Here is a 22,243-nt window from a genome sequence, read left to right on the forward strand (position 1 = left end):
CACTCCAATCCTCAGCCAACGAGAAGGCACAGACACAGCCTGGCCTCCAGGCAGCCCCGAGGCCTGCCAAACAGGGGGCAGGCAGGGAGCACAGCCTGGGGACCACAGGGCAGCTCCATACCATCCCGAGGCGGCCAGCGGCTAGAAGGTGCCACCAGCAACACACTGTGCCCAACCCTCCTGGCTCAGACATTCCAAGTCGCACACAAGCTTCCTCCGAGAGGCCAGCCGGTGGCCCTGCACAGCCGCCGGCCGCCAGCCGCCCCAGGTCAGTTCCCAGGGAGAAATTGCTTTGGTTTAGGGTTGGGAGGGAAAATAAACACTCTGGGTTTTACAGGTTCCCCACGCGGCTGCTGTTTTCCTTTGCAGCAGCTGCTCAATCGGCCCTTTCATTCAGAAACCAGTGCCTCCGCGGAAGCCCGAGGCAGTGCCCTCAAAGCTCAAGGGAGGTTTATCTGGGGGAGGGGTGGGGCCGGGATGGAAAGAGTGATGTGGCCCACGGGCCTGCCCCAGACGTGAGCACCGGCTCCTCTCACTGGTTCCCTGCAGGAGTTCCCTCCCCGTGGGGTCCTCGGCCAGCTGGACCACAGAAGACAAGGAGCCTGGGCCCCATCTGGCTGCCCGCCCTGCACGACCCTGCCACCTACACCCTCACCTCTCACGCCGTCCCTGGAAGGGCGAGGAAGAGAGCTAGCTTGTGAATTTTGCCCATATCTTTTTTTCCTCTGGGTACGTTCCGATCGTCAGAATCCCGGGTAAGTTTCCCAGGACGTTGTCACCACACGCACGTAGCTATCTGTCCCTGGCCTCCAATTCTAACTTGCTGGTTTTGAATACGCTTTAGGGACAGGCACGCTCAGGATGAGAAATGAATGCAGCCACCATGAGCCTGGCTGCATGGGGCTACAGGGGAGGTAAGGGACCTGGGAACCACAGCTGCTGGGGAGGGCGAGCATGCGCAGTCCCCACATCGGGGTGAAAAGCACGGGCCAGGCAGGGGGACAGGCAGATCGGGGGAAGCTGTAGCGGCGTTCCATGATGAGGAAGTCACTCTCTCAGCACTAAGTCCTGCCCCAGCAAACAGCAGGCCTCTGGAGGCTGACTGCCCTGGGTCACTTGTCTGTTACTTTTGAGCCTCCACCCCCATCCTTTAAGACAGGGCTGCGGCAAGGGTTACACTGTCAGTAAGCACCTGGCCCACCCTGAGCACTTGGGGCTGCTTGCAAGGTCAATTCCAGCACTCCAGGTTCAAGGACCCCTTCCTGCGGGAACTCATGCTCAACGTGGGAAGGTAGTGGCAAAGGATTGCAACCAGTCTGTGCAGTAAGCATGAGGGCTCCCAGCAAGGCGCTGGCCTAGGGCTGAGAAAGGAGCAACCAAGTCGGCTCCGAGAAGAGTTGCAAGGCACCTGAGCAGGGTCCTGAAGCATGGCGAGGAGTTCTCTGGGCTACGAGGAGGGGAATGCATTCTTGGCAGAGAACAGTCACGCACGTGGAGAAGCTTGGCAAACACAAGGACTGGTGGCATGGAGCTAGCAGAGGCAGGGGAACAAGCCAAATTTGAAATAGGCAAGGTCCACAGAGCTGGCCTCCCAGGACCTGGCTGCTGTGCTGAGGAGCTGGGGGCTTGTCCATCAGCATCTGTTCATGAAAGCAGTGAGCAGCTGCCCAGGTGTGTCAGGGGTAGCATGGAAGGCAGCAGGGAAGCCAGGGAAGAAACAAATGGCCTAGAGAAGGGGCGAGGCCAGTGAGAGATGGCAGCATGAGACTGAAGAGGGGGGAACAGGTAGGAGGGCAATTCCAGAGCCAGTATCCACAGGACTGGGTCAGAAATGGCTGCCAGCCCCAGGATCAACGCAAGAGGTGCAAAAGAGGCCTAGACCTGGGAGGGCAGGGTGGCCAGGAGTCAGCTTTGGACAGAGCAGATGCATCGATCAATTGCTGTCTGTGCAATGGAGCAGGTGGGGGTGGCAGAAGCAGCAGGAGACCTGGGGCAGAGTGGCAGCCTGGGAGCCACGGCCAGAGGGGCTCTCAGGGAGGAGGGGCAGTCGGCCACACAGAACCCTGCAGGGGAATTGAGCAGGCCATGGACGGGTGACTGCTACACCAGCTGATCCAGGCGACAGTACTGGGCACAGCCAGGCCCCCACTGGCAAGAAGTCCCCTGAGGCCACAGTCCCTGGTGCCCCCCCTCCCCCACCTACCAGAAAATGAGTCCTTGTCCATCGCAGGCAGGTCCCGGGCCTGGTACATGTAGCAGCGTAGGTGGTAGCGGTTCCCATCTTCCCAAGGAAGAAACAGAGACAGCAGCGTGAAGGGCTGGGTGACTAAGAGCTGGAGCTGGAGGGGAGGTGGGGTCTCTCCACGGTAAGGGCAGCAGACTGGGGGGCTGAACAACAGAAATGACTCGGGCACCAGGTTGGGACGAACAGACCACCACTCAAAGGCAGACAGGGGCTTGATGCGTCCTTGGCCCAGGCTAGAGCTGATGGGGAGAGGGAAGGGGGAAGAGCCAAATACACAACAGGGCAGCCAGAGCTTTGGATGTCCGAGCTCAAACTTGAGACTGTGTGCACATGCGCACATCAACACACATCTAGACACGCACGTAAACCCCAAGACACTGAGCCATGAAAAAGCAGACTGCATTCTCCAATGACCCCGCATACGAGCCTGCCCACAGAACCCCACACAGACAGAAGTGTAAGGTCACACCCCCATCGGCACCCCCAGGCAACACTTACAGTCAAAGATGCAGGAAATCGTGGGTCTGTTCACGCCAAAGCTCAAGGTGGAGACCGACATGGAATCCTCACTCCTGTCATCCACCACGCCGCCCTGGGGACAAAGCCAGTCATGGGGGATGCTGACCCCAGTGTTAGGTCCCCAGGGCCAAGAGGCCTCAAGATCACTCTGGGCCCTCAGGACTCCAATCTCACCCTGGGGTGCGCCCCCTCTAAAGCATCAAACTCCAATGTCATGTCCACAAACGGCTATGGGGAATCCTCCCTTCCCCATGGAGACTACACAGCCTTCCTTGTGCAATCTGGGGGTGTTCCAGCCACAGAAGCCAGAATATGGTGGAAGGAAGGATCCTAGAGGGCCTTCCAGGGGACACCCACCAGGGGACCTGCCCCCGAGGGACAGGTCTAGCGGGTCCCCAGCCCAGGGTGTTTAGAGGCAGTGCCAGCACAGCAGGTCCAAGCTCCGGGGAGGGGCTCTACTGCACCCCCCATCTCTCACCAGTTCCCGTAGCACTGAGGGTGAGGAGGACCAAGGCTGAGGCAGGATGGGAGGCAGGGTGGGTCTACAGCAGGCTCAGAAGCCAATCTGTCAGTCTGCTGCGCGTGAAACCAAGCTGGTCAGCCCTGTCACCATGTCCTCATAGCTCTGGGCCCCAACCCACTGAGCCATGAGTGGCTTTTGAGGACAATGAGAGCAGACCCCTCCCGAAGAGACCACGCTGGCCAGGACGTCACAGGCGGAGCTCAGTGGCAGGCCCACTGCAGGCACTGGCCTTGAGGGTGACTTCCTTCAGGGAGAGGAGCCACTGCAAGGGCCCCCATGCTGCCCGGGCTCTGGGCCTGTGCTGCCTCTGCCCAGCCTCCACCCGACCTGCCATCCACAGGTAAGGACCTGCCTCCTACCGTCAGCTCACAGCGACAGTGATTGTTGGGAAGACGTGTATCTGGGCAGGCAGGGCAACTACACAGCTACAGCCGAGCTAAGGGACAGCTGCCAATTTAGGACCCTTCCAGCTGCCCTAGTTCCTACCCATGCAGCTGTCGACATCTGTATAGCTCTGGCCCTCCTGACCTTCCTGGAGGACCTGGGCTCTCCACACAGCCCCATTAGGCCCAGGAGAGACCCTTGCCAGCCCCTAACCTCTGAAATGCATCTTCAGCAGCCTGGACGCACCCGGCCACCTCTCCATGCTCAAACCAGGGAACGTGCCTTTCCCGGACTCACACACGCCATCACACGTACACACTCAACACGTCTCCACGTACCTCCCACATGCTCACACAGCCTCACACAATCCTCAGTCACGCCACACAGTCTCACACACACCTTGCACCCCCACGCAGCGCTCCCAACCCTGCCCCGCGGCTCCGCCCTTCCTCACAGCCTGGGCTGCCGCAGACGCTGGGTGCGCCCACCTTCTCCCTCACGTGGCATGGGCTCCCAGCACGAAGAGGCCCTGGTTGAGACTGGTCAGTGAGCACAACCCAAGCCCCGCCCCCTCACCGCCCTGCTCCTCGCGTGGCCAGCCTTGACAAGGAAGGAAAGGAACCTTCCTGGAGCACAGCCTGACTGGAAGGAAGAGCCGCCGGAGCAGCAACCTGGAGCACGGCAGGACAGACACGGGCTCGCCCCACAATGCCCATCGCCTCAGCTACACGGTACTCAGCGCCGTCACGGAGGGACCACTCCTGCCTTTGTTTCAGAGCCAGACAACGGTGTGCGAACTCACCACGGCACCACAGCGCACCTGCTCTGCCCGCCAGCATCTGTGCACAGAGTAGAAAACCCAGGCGCTAGAGCATGGCACACGGCCTGGGGCTCTGCCGAGGAGCACCACCCGACACGCAGCTCAGGGACTCCACAGCAAGTACTCAGACGGCAGGAACAAGAGGCAGTAGCCCGGGGGTCCCAGGGAGGGACGGCTGCCATCACAGCCACACCGAGTTACAGCCACCAAAGATGCTTCCAGGCAGTGGCACAGTGAAATGACACACCCACCGCCCTCGGCAGGCACCTGGTACTCAGCAGCGGGTCTAGTGGCATCAGTTTACCTCTCTCATCACTCCAGGCTCACACTAAACAATGCTGTCAGCCCCTCACTCTCCTCTCTCACCTTCTTTACATTTCTTGAGCTCATCTTCTTCCCTCTGCCACAGGGCCTTTGCACAGGGACTCCTCCTCTCCATCAAACTAACCTGAGCTCTTCCTTCAGCTCCGTCATCGCTGGGACCTGGACACCCTGACTGTCTGGCTTGAATCAGCAGCCCCTTTCCAGCCTCTCCTAGTCTTTCTCCTGCACTCATGCTCTGTGCGTGAAATCAAGGAGATCTGGTCCTTTATCACCAGCACCCAGCCCAGCAAGTGGCACCTCAGAGTCACCCCGTGAGGACTCATCACCTGCCGCGTGTCACCAGCATGGCTTTGCCCTCTGCCACACGTGTGGCACACAGGCCCAAGGACCCATGGCGAGGGACAGGAAAGGGTGCACCACACAGCAGTCTCCCCCTTTAGGAAGCTCTGGGCACGAAGCTGTTACTACAGAAAAGACCCACCAGCAGCGACTCACACCCCAGGATGGCACCATCTGTGGGGTGCGATGCAACCGGAGGGCTTGGAGGGTTCCATCCAGGAAGACTTCCTGAAGGAAGAGGAGAGGCGGGGTGGCAGCTAAGGAGAGCAGCAGTGCCTGGAGCCTCAGGCACTGCTTGGCCAGGACAGGGAGTGCCCACACCAGAGCCCTGTGAGCCCAGTGCAGGGCCTGCCTGCAGGAGAGGCTGCTGCTCTGGTTTCTGCCTACCCACCCCTCATCCCGCTTACACACACACACACACACACACACACACACACACTCCTGCCCAGCCCCAGGCCAGACCCAGGGCATTGAGTTTCCCACAATCACATTCCTACCTCCATAGCTCATGCAACTCCCAGGCCGAGCCTGGCAGCCACCCGGGCTGCGGCCACGCACTCCATGCCGGGGCCGGCTGTGTAAGGGATCCCACTGCCCGCCCAGGGGACTGGGCCCCCTCCAACCCACTGCTGCCCAGCTGGAGCCACAGCTCCCCAAGGGGCTTGAGCAATGCTCTGCCTCCGGGATGCCGCAGGGCTCCCCTGGGAGGGCCCAGAGCCAGCAGCCAAACCACCTGAGTCTGCCGAGGGCTGACATCCAGAGACCCCCACAGCCTACAAGAACGCCTCCACCCACCTGACTGGGTCAAGGCCAAGATGGAGACCATCGAGACTCCTTCTGTGCCATGCACAATCTCCCTGTAGCAACGGTGCCATGCCTGAAACGGGACCTAGGGCTCCGGTTGAGCACCTACAGAGTGGAGGCTGGAGGGCAGAGGTGGACGCATGCAAACGGCACAAGCTGAGCACTCAGAGGACAGCGCCACAGCAGCTGCACCCACAGAGGCATCTCAGGGTCGTAGCGTCCTTCCCTGTCTCGGTTGGATCTAACAGACCAGCATGGGTGGCTGCCTCTCACTCACTTTAGAGAACACTAGCTCTGCTACTGCACAGCAGGGGCCCCGAGAGCACTGGCCACAGGCCTGGCAGAAAGGCCGCTGCAGCTAGGGGCCACAGCCTCCTCTTTACTCCATGCAGACAGGACCCATGGAGCCCTGAGGGCAGCAGGTGCTAGAGCCGGCTCACAGGGCTTGGGGCAGCAGATGAGATCAAGCGTTTTGCCACACAGCCATCAGGGAGAACTAAATCATACGAACCCACAACCAAAGTGACGGTATGAAAAAATAAAAATTGGCAAATACTCACACTCACCCTAATTCTCTTCCTACTGTTCACTACTACCTGTGATCTAGGGGTTACCTGCATCTAACGTCCCCGGGATGGCAGTACATCAACCAGGGCGCCACCGCCTGCCCCTTTCCGGCTCCACATGCAGAGGCACCACGTCCCTAGCTTGAGATCAGCCATGGTGGGGGTATTTATGCCACAGAAATCAGCACATGCTACGACCCAGGGTTGGCGCCGCCATTTTGGCTTGGTTCACTTTTTTTTTTTTTTTTTTTTTTTTTTTGACAGGCAGAGTGGACAGTGAGAGAGAGAGACAGAGAGAAAGGTCTTCCTTTGCCGTTGGTTCACCCTCAAATGGCCGCCGCGTCCGGCGCGCTGCGTCCTGCGCACCGCGCTGATCCGGTGGCAGGAGCCAGGAGCCAGGTGCTTTTCCTGGTCTCCCATGGGGTACAGGGCCCAAGCACCTGGGCCATCCTCCACTGCACTCCCTGGCCACAGCAGAGGGCTGGCCTGGAAGAAGGGCAACCGGGACAGAATCCGGCGCCCCGACCGGGACTAGAACCCGGTGTGCCGACGCCGCTAGGCGGAGGATTAGCCTAGTGAGCCGCGGCGCCGGCCTTGGTTCACTTTTCTTATAGAGCTGATTATAAAACACCGACCGGCACAGCCCTGGGGCAACCCTGCAGGTCCTCACTTCTTATCTTTTCAACATCAACTTTGCCGGGCCATCCAAAGAACTCGACAACATAGCACAGATCACCTTTGGTCTGACACCACCTGGCCATCACCTGCAAGATTTGTGACAATGCCTCTATTATCACTTCTCCGTGCCTCAGTTTGCTTACCCATAAAGTAAGAATATTAGAACTGATCCCCTAGTACCATGAGAACAGTTAAATGAGATGATAGGCAAACAGAGCAGAGGTAACATATAATATGAGAGGGCTTCAAGGCATTCATGGAAATCTTGTATTATTTTTAATTCTGGTTTTCCGTGGTTTTTTGTTTGTTTGTTTGTTTTTTACGGGCAGAGTGGACAGTGAGAGAGAGAGAGAGACAGAGAGAAAGGTCTTCCTTTGCTGTTGGTTCACCCTCCAATGGCCGCTGCGGCTGGCGCGCTGCGGCCGGCGCACCACGCTGATCTGATGGCAGGAGCCAGGTACTTCTCCTGGTCTCCCATGGAGTGCAGGGCCCAAGCACTTGGGCCATCCTCCACTGCACTCCCTGGCCACAGCAGAGAGCTGGCCTGGAAGAGGGGCAACCGGGACAGAATCCGGCGCCCCAACCAGGACTAGAACCCGGTGTGCCAGCGCCACAAGGCGGAGGATTAGCCTAGTGAGCCGCGGCACCGGCCCCGTGTGTTTTTTTTTAAAGGTTTATTTGAAAAAGTTGGACAGAGAATCATCCATCCACTGGTTCACTCCCCAAATGGCCACAATGGCCAGGCCAAAGCCAGGAGGTTCATCTGGGTCTCCAACATGAGTGCAAGAGCCAAAGCATTTAGGCCCTCTTCTTCTGCTGCTTTCCCAGGCACATTGGCAGGGAGCTGGATCAGAAGTGGAACAGCTAGGACTTGAACCAGTGCCCATACAGGTTTCCAGCACCACAGTGCCAGCCCCTCCACAAATTTTTTGAATGCACCTCTTTCATCTGTGCCCTAGATTGGGGCTGAACAAATTTTGTGTATAACTTACCAAGCAGTAAACACTTTCACCTTTCTGGCCCTTATGGTCTCTGTTGCAACTATGCAGCTGCTGTTACGCACAGAAGCAGCCAGAGACAACACAGATGAATAAGCATTGGCTGTGTCAATAAAGCTTTATTTACAAAAACAAGGGGTGGGGGCAGCACTGTGGCATAGCAGGTAAAGCTGCCACCTGCAGTGCCAGCATCCCATATGGCGCCAGTTCAAGACCCAGCTGCTCCACTTCCAATCCAGCTCTTTGCTATGGCCTTGGAAAGCAGTAGGAGATGGCCCAAGTGCTTGGACCCCTGCACCCATGTGGAAGACCTGGAGAAAACCCCTAGCTTTGGATCTGCCCAACACCAACCATTTGGGTAGTGAACCAGAGGATGGAAAACTTCTGTTTCTGCCTCTCTGTAACTCTGCCTTTCAAATAAATAAAAAGAAAAATGGAATTTAAAAAAAGTATTTTTTGAACAAAACAAAACAAAAAAAAAACAGGTGGGGGGCCAGATTTGCTGAGCCCAGCTCCCCTTCAAAGGGAGGTTATCACTCTTGCTAGGGTCTTCTCACCCCATCTGATTGAGAACACCAGGGCTCAGAGTGACTAACTTCCTCCCCAGGGGAATGTGGAGTTCCCCGCCCACCTGCAGGACTTCCCAGACACCTGCTTCCTCGGTGCCTGAGCAGGGCTCTGGAGCTACAGCGGGGGTCAGGGCTGTGGGGAGCCTGGGCCCACTTCAAGCCCCTAGCTGCCACAGCTTTTGCTTGCAGAAAAGTCCTACACAGACCAGCAGACCAGCCCAGGAGACAAGAACCCTTTAAAAGGGGATGGAACACAGAAATTCACAGCCTAATCAGGGCCGGTTGCAACGTTAAGCGGAATTGCAGGCGAGGGTGCAACCCCATTTAATTTACAGCTGGAGCCAGGGCTTGGAAGCAGCTGTTAAACTCCTTGCAAAACTACTGGCTGGCCCCTGGGGATCTGGGAGTGGAATCAGGAAACCTGGAGAATCCCCAATGCCACGTGTGGGCTGGCGCGGGTGTGTGTGCGTGTGTCTCTCTAGGGTTTCCACATCTCCACATGCCGAGGCTGCAAAGATGGCTCGAGCAGGTCTGATGGCATGCCAGAGTGCCGCCGTAATTAGGACAACGCTATGTACCGGCTCGCCTGGCACAGTCCTACAGGGGCCTGCTTTCCCAGCAAGATTATCACTCGCAGCGCAGACCAGCGATAGACTGTGCACTCTGGCGAAGGTGGACGAGCACCCTCGTGGATGCATGATCACACACACATCCCTGGACTGAAAGCATGCTGGCATTTTGTCTGAGGCGCACAGGTGCCCTAAATTTCAGCACCCAAATCCTGAGCCAGACAGACCGAGGGTGTGTTCATTGAGAGGAGTTCCCCAAGCTGTCCTTGCACGTGGGTGAGCAGGTTGAGCCAGGAGGCCCCTGAGAGGGGGGCCAGCCTCCAGCTGCCCCAGAATGCCAGGCACAGAACAGGTACTATACACTCAAGCAGCAAGTCTGGGCCCAGCCTCGGCCCCAGCCATGGGCCTCGGTTACCAGCAAGGCAAACTCCTCACACCTCCCAGGCGCTGCCCTCGTTCAAAGTGCCAGCTCCGGGAACCATGCCCGGGTGCCCTGCACACAGCCAGCTTCATCCAGGCCCTCACCGTCCCACCCACATCTGAACTCCTTCTCAGCCAGCTCAAATGCCAGATCACTCCCGTCTGGCACCAGCCTCTCCCTGACCCCCTTCCCAGCACTTCCGACTCCCAGCTGCCCTGCCCTGCCTGCGATCCAGGCCTGGCGGTGCCTCTCTGTCCAATCCTTCTGGACCTCAGCTGAGGACTAGAGGCCTCCACCAGTCAACTGCAGGCTCCTGGGGTCAGGGCCTGGCTGCCCACATCGAACCCTCCCTTCCGGGGAACCCCACCCCCAAAGGTCCTCTCTATGGGAAGAGGGACATCCTGCCCCAACCCAAGTGGGGAAGAAAAGACCCAGAGGTCTGGCCCCTGGCCGGGAGTCATGTGGAGGGGAGCGAGGAGTTGTGCGGGTCCTGGGTGTAGGGCCACCTCAGTCCCCGGTGTCTCCTGGGGTCACGTTAGGGACTCAGGGTTGTTCTAGCACAGCGCTGTCCGGCAGAACTTTCTGCGGTAAACAGACTATTCTGGAGCTGCACTGGCCAGCGCGGGAGCCAGCCACTGGCCAGGCGAGCCCCGTTGGGCAGCAGCTCCATTTTCTTACTCTATTTTCAATAGCCATGTGTATCTTGTACTGAATAAAGGCAGTTCCAGTGTCTCAACCTCCTCGACTGTAAAATGGGGTTAATCAAAGAATCCGCTTCCCGAGGTCAGCGCGAGGATAAAATGAGATGACGTGAAGCTCTCAGGCTGAGATGGCTGAGAAAATGGGAAAATCAACTTCCGCCATTCCTATGCTCTTGGTGGAGCTGGGTAAAGCCACGGCATCACACACATGCACTCAGACTACACACGCATGCATACACGCGTGTTCACTCAGACCACTTACATATGCACACACCTGCATTCAGACCACTGAGTGTGTTCAGACCACACACGTGCATGCCTCATACTCACAGACCACATATGCACATGCACACACTCATACACTCACAGATCATACATGTACGTGTACACACACACACACACACACACACACTCTATCCATTTCAAGCGGCTCCCACACCAGAGGCAGGTTAGCAAGCACTTAGGACATCAAAGTTCCCTCCAGCCCTTCAACTCCCCCAGGCTGCAAGCACACATGGCTCCCTCCCCGCCAGGTTCAGGCATCTCAGAACACCCTCCTGGACATCCTGAGCCAAGCAGAGGGGCGGGGCTTGGAAAAATCCTCGCCACGAAGGGCAGGCCCAGGGCAGGGGCGACAGGATGGATTCCGTGAGCTCATCCCGGCCGCCGTCACCCGAGTTCCCAGAGAGCCCGGTGGCGTCGGGAGGGAATCGCTGGGTGGGGGCCGGCAGTGGTGGCTGTGGCGGCAGCGAGGGGTGTGGGGCGAGGAGAGGGAGGCGGATGGAACACGCTATAATAGCGGCTTTGTGCTCCGCTTCCCAGCTCCCTGGGAACGCCAGGAAGATTATGAAAGCCGGTGTCTCTGGGAATGCCAGGATATTAGCTGGAAAAAGAATAATACGAAAATAAAATAATGCTCGGGATGGAGACAGCAGACGATTAGCAGACGGAGCCAGGGCCTCCCGCTCCGTGGAGGGAGCCAGGCTTGGCCCCTGCAGAAGGCTTCAGGGAAAGGCTAATGAGCAGACGGGGCCTGCCTTCCAAGGAGACGTCTTCCAGAGCAGAGCTGGCATCAGGGCCCGCCAGCGGACCGCGGGCCAGGGAAGGGGTGGCAGGAGGCAAGGGGCTCCCTGGGCCTGGTCCTTGGGCCCAGGCACCCGAGGTTGTCCAGTTGTCAGGAAGGCCACCTGGCTGCCATCCCAGTCCTTCCTGGTCTGCCTCCCGATGTCCTCCAAGATCGCCCCCTCCTCCCCCCCCCCCCGGGTACTGTCACTGAGGAACGACACGTGTCCCACCTCCCACACATGTAACACACAAGTGCTCTTGGGAGTCTCTGCACTCACGTGTGGACATACTCTTCCTTATCACACCAAGTTGCCGTTAGATCACTCTTCTCCCACCAAGAAGCAGGGAAACACATCCTCCTCTCTGGGACTCTGGCCTCACACCTTTAGCCAGGTACAGGTGCACCCTGCCCTTCACGGTCCACAATGTGCTGTGCATTTCACATCCTCACTGCACCACCTGTCGGCTACGACTCCCAGGCGAGAGTCTGCAGCACGAGGGCCACGGGCAGTGCCCACACTCATTAAGCCTAAGAAGCGCGTGTTTGCGTGTGTCATCCTCACCCCGTACACTGATCCTAGGCCCTGGCGACTTCCAGGAGGGAGGGAACAGAACCCCTGTAGGCATGACTGATCCATCTACAGCTGGTGGGCAGAGGAAGCACTAGCCAAACCACACCTGCACCACCCAGAAGCTCACTCATCCCACCTGCCCTCCTCAAGTCAGCCACGGGCAGGTAAGGACGGGCGCTGGGTCCTGGCACCCAGGAAACACGGCCATGTCTCCACAAGGGAGCACAGTGGATGTGAGTCCAGAGCCTTGCTGGGGCCTCAGGACATCCTGGAGGAGGACTATGGACTCAGGACGCGGGCTCAGACGCCCCTCTGCCCTGGTGGGAAGGACATGGAGGCGACCACGGGAGCAACGTGTGGGAGTGTGGGGTGGGAGCTGACGGAGCCTCAATTCCCACAGGCACGGAGCAGGCACGGAGCAAGCCAGACAGCTGCCGTCAAATGTGCCTGCGGCTCTGTCCAAATGCAGAAGACACCTGAAGGCTTTCCAAAGCCCTGTGGTCCTCCGACTCCAGGTTTGTGGGATCCACCCTCCCAAACCACTGTCTCCCTCCGGCTCTCGCGTCAGCCAAGTCCTCCTGGGACTCAGAGGGCCACGCTGTGCTGCTCTCTCCAGCCAATCACATCTGAATCACAAGCAGTCACCGACTCCACACTCGGCTCCAGCGATCCCCCCCCCCCCACACACACACACCCTCTCCCGAAGGACCAACCGCTGGTGCCTGCTTCTGGGAAGGGCTGCCCCCACCCTCCAGGCCCCTGGAAGCCTGGCTGTGGCTCGCAGCCCTGCTCACCTGCCTGCAGGTCCCAAGCCAGCCACAGCACCCATGCACACTCCTGTCTGTGCGTCTCCGGGCACCTCTGGTCCCCAGGCCTCCCAGACTCCCTGCCCCAGGCCCCCTGACAGGCAGCCGCCAGCTCCATTCTCCACTGTGTGTGTGTGTGTGTGTGTGTGTGTGTGTCTGTGTTGCTTGCCAGGGCCAGCGGTGAACTCATCGCAGCCCTGAGCCTGCCCGCCTCCCCTCCACCAGTCAAGTCCCTGAGGCCCCTGTGACCCTTCCCTCTCCAAATCCCAAATCCTACCACTCCTCTTCCCCTCCAGCCCCGACTCCCTCCCCCAGGCATGATCCACAAGGATTTGATTGATGCTCCTGAAACCCAGCTCCGACCAGAGTGCTGCTCTGCTCCACAACCCACGCTGGCTCCCTGCTGCCCACCGGGCAGAGTCCTGCTGTCGCCATCTGGAGCTCTGCCCAGCACTGTGTCCGCTGATTTGTTTGCTCGGCTCCCTTTTCGGAAGCTGTTCTCCCCAACCTGGTGGTGCCATCAGTCACAGGGATTGATTGGTCCAGGGTAGCCAATCAGAGGCCTCTCCATCCCTCGCCCCCAAGCTCCCGCACAAGGTCAGGTGGAGTCAAATCACTGGGACAGGAGACTTCTGGTGTGCATGAGGAAGTAGTGCCCCGGGGTCTCCAGCTGCGGGGGGACCGAGCGCAGCCGGTGGGCTGTGCCAGTTCACCTAGCGGCTGCTGCTGGCTGTCAGGAAGCCATCGGCCTTTCATCACCGGCACCATCTTTGCTGCCATGGAGCAGGCCAGAGTGCTATGAGGCCAAGTCAGGGGCTGGGCCTGGGACGCATGTGAATCTCTTTTCCTGCCAGAGACTAATTCCCCACGAGCCTCGTGGGCTCAGCCCAGGCCCCCTATTCTCTTGAATATTCTCTTGGGTTTCTCTCCCGGCTGCTCCTGCCCCGACCACCAGGCTCTATCTCCCCAGCCTCCCACCAGATGGCTCCAGGGCAGAGGGGCTCCTGGGACAGTCCCAGCCTCCTAAGGGTTTCCTCTCCTGTGTCACACAGTGGGCCCAGCCACCTGGAGGCCAACAGAACCTCCCGGCCCTCCCATGACCTCCAAGAGCCACAGCTGGTTTCGATGCCCTTCACTGTTCACCCCATCAGACCCAGAGCCCACCCTGTACACCCCCAACCCCAGCCCTTGCAGCTGGGCTGCCCCACAAGTCTATACCCAGCCTTGGCCCCAACCCAATACACAAATGTGCATACTCAGCCGGCCACTCACGGGCAGCCTCAGACCCCCTCAGCACCCCTCAGCCATGGAACCTGCTCCCCAGGGTCACGGTCAAGGTCCCCATGGCAGGGGGCAGGGAATAAAGCCCTGGCTGGATCTCAGAGCGGTATCCCATGCAGGGCCACTCGCATCCCAGAGACGCCCAGACTACAGGGAGACAGTCTGCACGTGAGCCCAAGTGTCCCCACCTGTTCAGCCCTTTGTGGAGCCAGCTCACCGGCTACACCCTAGGGCACGAAGCCCTCTGGGGCTCAGCTTCTAAGGCACCTCTAGGGACATCCACGAGGTGGCCCCTGTCTCAGGAGCATGCCTGACCAACCAAGGATACTGTAGGGTCACCAGACCTCTCTGGGTATTACAGGGGTGAGGCCAAAGCCTTGCCACCCATCCCCATGCCATTCAGCCTCTTCCACAAGACCTGGGCCCTGAGCTCCAGCCCCGGTCACAGGGGAGAAGGCCAAGGTCAGCTCCTTCTCTGTGCCCAACTTGGCTGCTCAAAGCAGCAGCAGCGGCGGTGATGGCAGCGGGTCGTCCAGTGCCAAGAAAGCCGCTGTTTTGTTTTCAGAGGACACCCAGCCTGGTGCTCACTGTCCCCACACACAACCCCGCAGGAGCTGAAGCCAGGCCGGCCTGCCAACGCTCCACCCAAAGCCCCAGCGCGGGCTTCCTGCGCCTCTCCCATGTCCGCCGGGCACAGCTCCGGGAGACAAGCACCCCACCCGGCCCACAACAGGCGCACACCCACGTACCAGGGCCCCCTCGAGGGCAAACACGGCCGCAGGCCCCGTCTTCTCCAGTGGCTCCATGCGGCGGCGCCAGCGCCGGCGGCGAAAGGCGTCAGTCTTGCGGTACTCGAGGTGGAACTTCCAGCCAAAGAGCGAGGCATACTCCCAGCCCTCGCCCTCCGCCTCCGCCTGCCTGTGCTGCACCGGGAGAGAGGGGCAGACTCAGAGGCTGGCTGGCAGGCCCGTGGGGACGCCTGGGCTCACCTCCAGCTGTGCCCGCCTGCCCTCCCCGTGAGGAAACCTGGGAGGGCCACCTGGAGGAGGTGCCTCTAAGCAGCTTCTGCAAGACCCCAGGTCAGAAGATGGAGAGGGGAGAGGAGTCTCCATGGGCTGTGGGGAAAAAGGACGAGCCAGGAAGGGAAGGCCGCCTGGAGCAGTGATGAACACACTGGGCTTCGGTTTGCTTGTTTATTTGAATTATGGGTAGACTGCATGAATCCAAGGTTCTCTTCTTCACATCCCAGCCCATAAAAATGGAAGAGTGCCCACAGTTCAGAGGCCAAATGAAGATCCCGTTTCCCAGCACCAGGAGGCTGGACCTGGGTCAGCCGTGGAAGGATCCCCTGCAGTATCTACAAGGGGACCCTGCTTGGAGCCTGGAAGCTCTTGTCCCCCAGCTCCTGGGGCAGACAGCCTGGGACTGTCCCTCCACACCTCCTCACCTGGGCCACACCCACAGCGACAAGAGCTGGTCCTGGAGCCAGCCACACCCCCTCCAGGAAGGCCCTCGTGCCTGCCTGGGCTTCCCCTCCTGCCGAGTGCCCGTTAGCCTGTCTGGTGCAAGGCACCTGGAATGGCTGGTTGTCCATAACCCCCGCCTCTCCCAGACCCAGAAATGCTCCGCTCCAGCAGCTCTGTGCTGAGAGAAGGAACCCAGGTCTGGCCAGGGCTGGCCGTGGAGCCAAAATTCCAACATGCTCTTGGTAAAGAAGGACACTGGGCAAGAGAGTCCAAGGGAGGCTGGATCTGAGGCTGCGCGTAGCGTGGGCATCCGTGTGACCCCGGGGCAGAACGTGACACACGCATACCGTGGGCTGACGGTTCCTGGCGGGACCAGCACATGACCATGGCTGTGTGTCCTCAAGGAAACCCTGCGGAGCCCAGCCCAGGCCCTGCACACCACACTGCACGCAGCGGCCGTGTGACCCAGGGAACTGCCGGCTGCCAAGGGGAACACTTCACTGGGAGGCGTGGACCCCAGCAGCTCTCGGCCAATGGCAGCCAACAGGCCACACGCCCCAGGGTGCTCCCCACCCAGGTGGCGTTTCTTTTGTGGCTCTCCAGGGCCCCGCCCTCTGCAGGCCACACCCGCGCTGCGAACCCTCAGGAACAGGTCCTCAGAACCCGCCTCTGCAGCTAGGAAAGCGGGCCTCCGCACACCTGCCGTGCTCGCGAGCGCTCTCGGGCAGTCTCGGGCATCTGGGTGTGTTGTCCCTGTGCGTGCTGGGTGTGGCCAGGCGCCCATGCACGGCACGCACACACACACCCACCCGTGCCCAGCAGTCTCCTCTCCACCCTCCCCCCCCACCCCCCGCCTGCTCACCTTCTTCAGGGCTTCCATCTGGCTGAGGTCCCTCCTGCGCAGGCGCACCCAGCGCCGCCTGCGGTGCGTGTAGTACATCTTCTCTGCCGGCACCCAGTGCCGGGGCTTCCGGTCGGCGGGGAGGGTGATGCTGTACTCCCAGCCTGGGGGAGGGGCACCTGTCACTCACCGCTCAGCCGCGTCCCTCTCCCCTGGGGCCCCGCTCATGAACTCTGGCGAGGCCAGGGACTCTCAGCCCTCCAAGGAGTCCTGGCACTCGGATGCCCCCCCACCCCCGCCCCCGCCAAGCCCTGCCGCCCACCTTGCTCATCAACAGCCCTGTTGAGGTCGGTGGACCACTCTTCATCTTCCCACTTCCAACCCAGGGGGCACTCGATGTCGTCCTTGGGAAGCACCTTCTCCCCGTTCTAGGGACAAAACAAGACAGGCGAGAGTGAGGAGACATAGATGTACCTTAGCAGGGAAGCAGGAAAGCCACCCGCTCCCCCCACCCCGAGGGAAGGGCAGAGCCGCTGGGGACCTGTGTGACTCAGGGTCCATATCCTGCTCCCACCGGCTCCCACAGTAGTCCTGAAGCGGGGATCCCCTGCCTCTGAGCCACAGCTCCCGCGGGACCGACCGACCGCCCGGACTGCTGCCTTACCACGTCCGTGTAGTTGTCACTCATGTAAATCCACTGGCCTCCAGGGAGCCGGGTCTGGTTCTCAAACACTTCCTCCACGAAGCTCAGGTGGCCGGCATCCGTGTCATGGAGCAGACTTTGGGGTAGGGGAGCACTCGGTACCTCTGCAGGAGAGACCCCCCCACCCTCTCACCCGCTCCGGGACAGCACTCAGGCTCTGGCCAACCCACACACGTCAGCCTTGCTACAAGAGGGATGGAGGTGAGGGTGCAGAAAAACCGGGTCAGAGCTTGAAAAGGAGAGCCAGGGACACCTCGAGATAGAGGCGAAAGACCACATCACCCCAATCAAACAGAGGGAGCAAGGCCAGTCAAGGGCACCGCTGGGCAGTGAGTGACAGGAGCCCCTCCCCCAGGCCAGGAGTACAGCATCTCTCAATAGAGAGCCGTGGAAACAGGGAACCCATGAGGCTGCACACCTAAGACTTGAGTCCTTGGCTGTGTAACATACGCTGCGCTTTGATCTTAAGTAAAAATAAAAGAACGCTCTGTCAATCAAACAAGAAAGAGAAGAGGAGAAAGAGGCAGAGATGGTCACACAGACACTGAAGGACAAAAAGAGAAAGGACGGGTGAGCAGCCCCAGACATGAGAGGGGCTCACGTACAGAGGCACCAAGGGGCTCGCAAGAGGACAGGGTCATGCCAATGGGTGCGAAGCTGAACCGAGGCCGAATCCAAAGGCCCATTCTGATTGTCAGAGCCCTCCACAAAGGAATCCTGCCCCTGTGCTGGGAGAGGCTCGGGTGGCAGGAGCAGGTGCACTGGCCAACAGGGCCGTGGCTGGGCAGATGGAGTGGTCGCAGTGGGCAGTGTGGCCTTCCCCAAGCCTTCCCTGCCTAGGACTCACGTCTTCTCCGGACACACGAACCAGTCTCCAGCCCAGGCCCAGCCAGTGGAGGGGCGGAAGCTGTCCTTGGGTAGCTTGATCTTGCCCGTCACGTCGGAAAACTTGGGGTAGGTGAGGCCCGTGGTACCCCAGTTCCCGACTAGAGCCAGCTTGGTCTGGTTCTCGTACTGGAGGGTGAGGGAGGAGGAGGAGTGAGCAGGGGGAGGTGGGCGGCAGCTCGGAGAGAGGCAGGGCCAAGCCGGTTGGCACTCACGGTTTCAGCGAAGACGGACAGCTTCCCCTCAGCGAACTGGTTGAACTCTTTCTCATCCACAGACAGCCCGAACCAGAGCTTGACCCGAATCTGCACTGGCATCCGGGCTCCAGGCACCCTCTCCATGGGATACTGAGAACCAGAGGACAGGACCCTACAGGTTGGTCTGGAGGTGGAGGGTGTCCTCTAGCTCTGGGATTTCAGCCTGGCACAGCCCCCACCCCTACCCCATTAGCTGTGTGCCCTGTAGGAGGAGGCACTAGAATTCCTTGGAAGAAGAGTACATAATTAAGAACTTTCTCTACTTCCCGCAAGGAGTCCCTCCCATCAAAGAGAACCGTAGCACCCCCAACCCCAGGAGCCCTCTGCAGAGAGAAGTCATACCCAGACCAGGATCCAGAGGTCTCCCCTGCTCCCTCCACATTCCCCCCACCTCGCTCCCTTACTCCTCTAGATTGGCACTGTGCAGTGAACCCCCTGCTAAGAGGGAACTGGTTTACATCTGCACCATCCAGTATGGTAGCCACCACCCCATGTGCTGATGAGCCTGTGAAACATGGTTAGTGCGGCTGAGGAACCGAGCGTTGGGTCTCATTTCCCTTTAATTCACTCAACAGCCATATACGGCTGCCACGGTGGACAGCAGCGTTCTAGACTCCATCTCCAGAGGCGACACAGTGATAGAGATCTGCGAGGGGAAGTGATCCAAACCTCCCTGTTTGTTTTCAGGATTAGGGGTGGGCGCTGGACATTAGCATCACCAATACCCTTACGCTTCCAAGAGCTTATCAGCCTGCTAACCACAACTTGCTGCTCTTCTACTGCTTTTTATCCCAAAGCTTTCAGAAGCACTGCCAAAATGGAATAACCACAACATCCCAATGCTAAAAAAAAAAAGTATTCTCCACAATTACTTCATCATTTGGTTGAAACCAAAGGTCAGCTATGGCCCAAGGAGCAGAAATTCCTCTCTTAAAATAACACGTGGTCCCCTAGACAAGGCGACACGCTGAGCCCCCTGGGCCTCGTGTGCACCGGCTCAGAGGGAGTCACTTCTCCAGGACAGGGAGCCGAGCGACAGGGCAGGCAGGGCTGGGGTGGGTTCTCAGGAGGAGAGGGAGACCGAGGCAAGAGCACGCGAGCTGGTGCAGGAGCAGCCTGGGGCAGGTGGACAGCTTGGGCAGGGCACTGGACATGCCGAGGCAACGACCATCTCATGCCGCCCAGCCCCTCCGTTTGGTTCATGCTCGGCGAAGCCCCTGATCCCACGTGTCACCCCCTCCCTGACACTTCCCCAGGGCTGTTGGCTTCAGCTATCCTCTCCCCAGGGGTGGTTAGCAGCCTGCTCCCCTCCAAACCACCAGCCCCTGGGAGAGGGCAGGAATGCCTGACCCCCCCCTTCCCCCATCCACCCCCAGCTCTCTCCCCTGCCCTCCCCCAGACAGGGCCAGCCTGCTGGACCCAAAATAGCAACAGCAAATAAAGAAATGTCTAGTTTGGGGCTCCTCTCCTCTCTGCTGGTGCTCATTTTTTCCAACTTTGGTTTAAGTTAAGAAACACCAATGTTTTCTTGGTCTCTGCTCACTGCCAACATTTTTGTAGAGCTTGCTCAGGAGCTACTGGCGGGCTCATAAACTCAGCAGGGAAGACTTCGAGAAAAATTCTACGTCTTTTTTTTCCTTTCCTTGGAATCAGGGAAAATTTTCAGTTTGTGTTTCCCTAAGGCTACGGGGCCAAAAGGTCAGAACCCAGAGCCCACCCTGCTCCAGCAAGCAAGCCCATCAGGTGCACGCAGAGCCCTCCACAGCCAGCCCCACGTGGGCAGGGCTGCTCCCCTCCTGCCCTACGGGGTGAAGAGCTGGCTTAGAAGGGCGGTTCTCGGGGGTTGGGGTCAATCACTTGAGGAATGTGCCCGAGGTGGAGTGGCAGCCCTCTCTCTCTCTCTCTCTCTCTCTCTCTCACACACACACACACACCCCTGCTTCCTTCCCCGCTGCACAGGGCTGGCCTCCCCTCTGAGGCACCAGTGCCCACTCCTGGCTTTGGTGTGCATCCAGTCATGGTGCTTGTGAAGCTAAGGTGCTCCCCAAAGGAAAAGGGGAGAGGAGGGGAGAGAAGCCAGCATCCACGAGCCCCCGTTCCAGCAAGACCCAGTATCTGTGCTGCCTAGTTGGCCCCTTACAACCTGTGAAGTGGGCAGCCCTTGTCCTCCTCTGACAGGCAAGAAGACAGCCGGCAGTCAGAGAGGACAGGCAAGCTGCCCGAGGCCATGGGGAGTTCCAGGCCTGGAAAGCTGTCCACATGCCCTGTGCTGCTCTAAGGCTGTCCTTTCTACCTGCCCTCAGGGATCAGCGTCCCATGCAGCCTGAGGCCTCGCACGCCGCCTCCCCACGTCCAGTCCATCCCGCAAGCCCTCTAGACTACATGCACGGCGCCTCATGAGGGACAGAGGGAAGGGGGCATTGTTTTAGACAAAGACCACCGCTTCTGAGACCACAGCCCAAGGACACCAACATGGATCCAGAACACGAGCGGGAAACGGAAGGGGCGGGAGAAAGGCCTTGCATGGAGAAGGCACCATCAGGACCACCGAGACTGAGAAAAGGAGAACTCACTTTCAGAAAGATGGTCTGCAGCTTCCCGCAGTTCTTGCCGCAGAAGCTGGCCCCCCGCCGGGAGAAGAGGACCTGGTGGGCGGGCACCCGCTGGTAGGCCACACGCTTGTCTCCCTGCAGCATCCAGATGATGATGTCCGGCAGGCTGTTCTGGGGCTGCGGGGCAGGAGGGTAGTGAGACACCAGGACCTGCACCCCACGGCTACCGCGAGAGTTAACCTCCACCTCAGAAGCCCCTCCCCAGCTGCTGTCCACACGCTGCCCCCCTAGCCTTCCCAGGCTGGCCAGGCACCTGCCTGCAGTGGCTGTGAGCCCCCAGATAGCAGCCCTGCTCCAGGCTTGCACAGGAGCCTGCTGAAAATCCCCCCAAGTGAACACCCCTGTCTGGCAGGAGAGGCCCTTGCCGGAGCTCAGCAATGTTGTCCTTAGGGCCCTCTGAGGCTGGGGACTCCCGGGGGTACATACGCGTTGCAGGATCAGGCTGGGTCAGAGCTGACCTCGCACTTCAGACAGCAGCCTCCTTCCTGGCCCTGAGAGCATCCCAAGTGCACAGAAGGTGCCCCCAGAGGGCACTGGCTGCTCTGCCCTCTCACAGAAGCCTGGCCCAGAATAGAACTGCAAGGCTACTACTTCCTGCTGCTCGGAGAAGTGTCCTTCGGCTTCCAGAATGGTAAGCCAAGAGGGAGGTGAGGGGGACCCACTGGGCAGTGCTCCTGGGGTGCTCACTGAGCGTGTCACAAGGACTGCTTCCCTTAATCCCTCCAGCGGGCCCAGGAGGCAGGCCAGGCACCTCCACCTGACACACGAGGAAATGCAGCCTGAGGGATTAGGGCTCCAGATCCGTGTCCCTGACCCCTGACTGGCACGGCGCTCCCACGCTGGGACCCCTGAAGCCACAGCAGCAGCTCCTTGCAACAACTTGTCAGAAATGCAGACTCTCAGACTTTACCTGGACCTGGGGCCAGGACCCCTGGAGGTGGGCTTCAACACCTGTTTGCACAAGCCCCTGGGGGATTCCAACGTGTGTGTACAAACACACACACACACACGGATTCCCATACAGTTCTAGCCCTCACTTAGCATTACCCAACTGCAGGCTTATTGCCATCCATATTCAGGCTATGGAGTCAGAGGTAGCTGGTGTCCACCTGAGGGGCTGGTCCTCACTGGGCAGCGCAGCATGCCCCAGGGAGCTGCCGCACTCCCTGCCTGTACTCCTTGCCCTGAGAAATATCCAGGGACCCTCGTGCCCTCCCGAGCAGCATCTCTACCTGCTCCTCCAAAAGTCCCTCTCAGCACCCTTCTCCCCAGACTGCTTCCAAGAGCCCCTCCCT

The 22,243-nt window shown here is 59.6% G+C and overlaps 1 protein-coding gene across 20 annotated transcripts in view; it reads right to left on the minus strand.

The window, feature by feature from the left end:
* DYSF (dysferlin) overlaps positions 1–22,243 on the minus strand; it is a 190,146-nt gene that overhangs the window by 79,138 nt on the left and 88,765 nt on the right. For all 20 annotated transcript variants that reach the window (XM_051842769.2, XM_002709783.5, XM_002709780.5 and 17 more), the window contains 9 exons: positions 20,910–21,065; positions 18,295–18,426; positions 18,042–18,208; positions 17,156–17,270; positions 16,814–16,919; positions 16,513–16,655; positions 14,934–15,107; positions 2,744–2,837; positions 2,204–2,281 (listed from right to left, as the gene is read on the minus strand). In XM_051842769.2, the coding sequence (XP_051698729.2) occupies positions 2,204–2,281; positions 2,744–2,837; positions 14,934–15,107; positions 16,513–16,655; positions 16,814–16,919; positions 17,156–17,270; positions 18,042–18,208; positions 18,295–18,426; positions 20,910–21,065 (1,165 nt within the window). The remainder of the gene's footprint in view (positions 1–2,203; positions 2,282–2,743; positions 2,838–14,933; positions 15,108–16,512; positions 16,656–16,813; positions 16,920–17,155; positions 17,271–18,041; positions 18,209–18,294; positions 18,427–20,909; positions 21,066–22,243) is intronic.

This window comes from Oryctolagus cuniculus, chromosome 2 (assembly GCF_964237555.1).
Source record: "Oryctolagus cuniculus chromosome 2, mOryCun1.1, whole genome shotgun sequence".
In the NCBI taxonomy this organism is placed as follows: Eukaryota; Metazoa; Chordata; class Mammalia; order Lagomorpha; family Leporidae; genus Oryctolagus; species Oryctolagus cuniculus.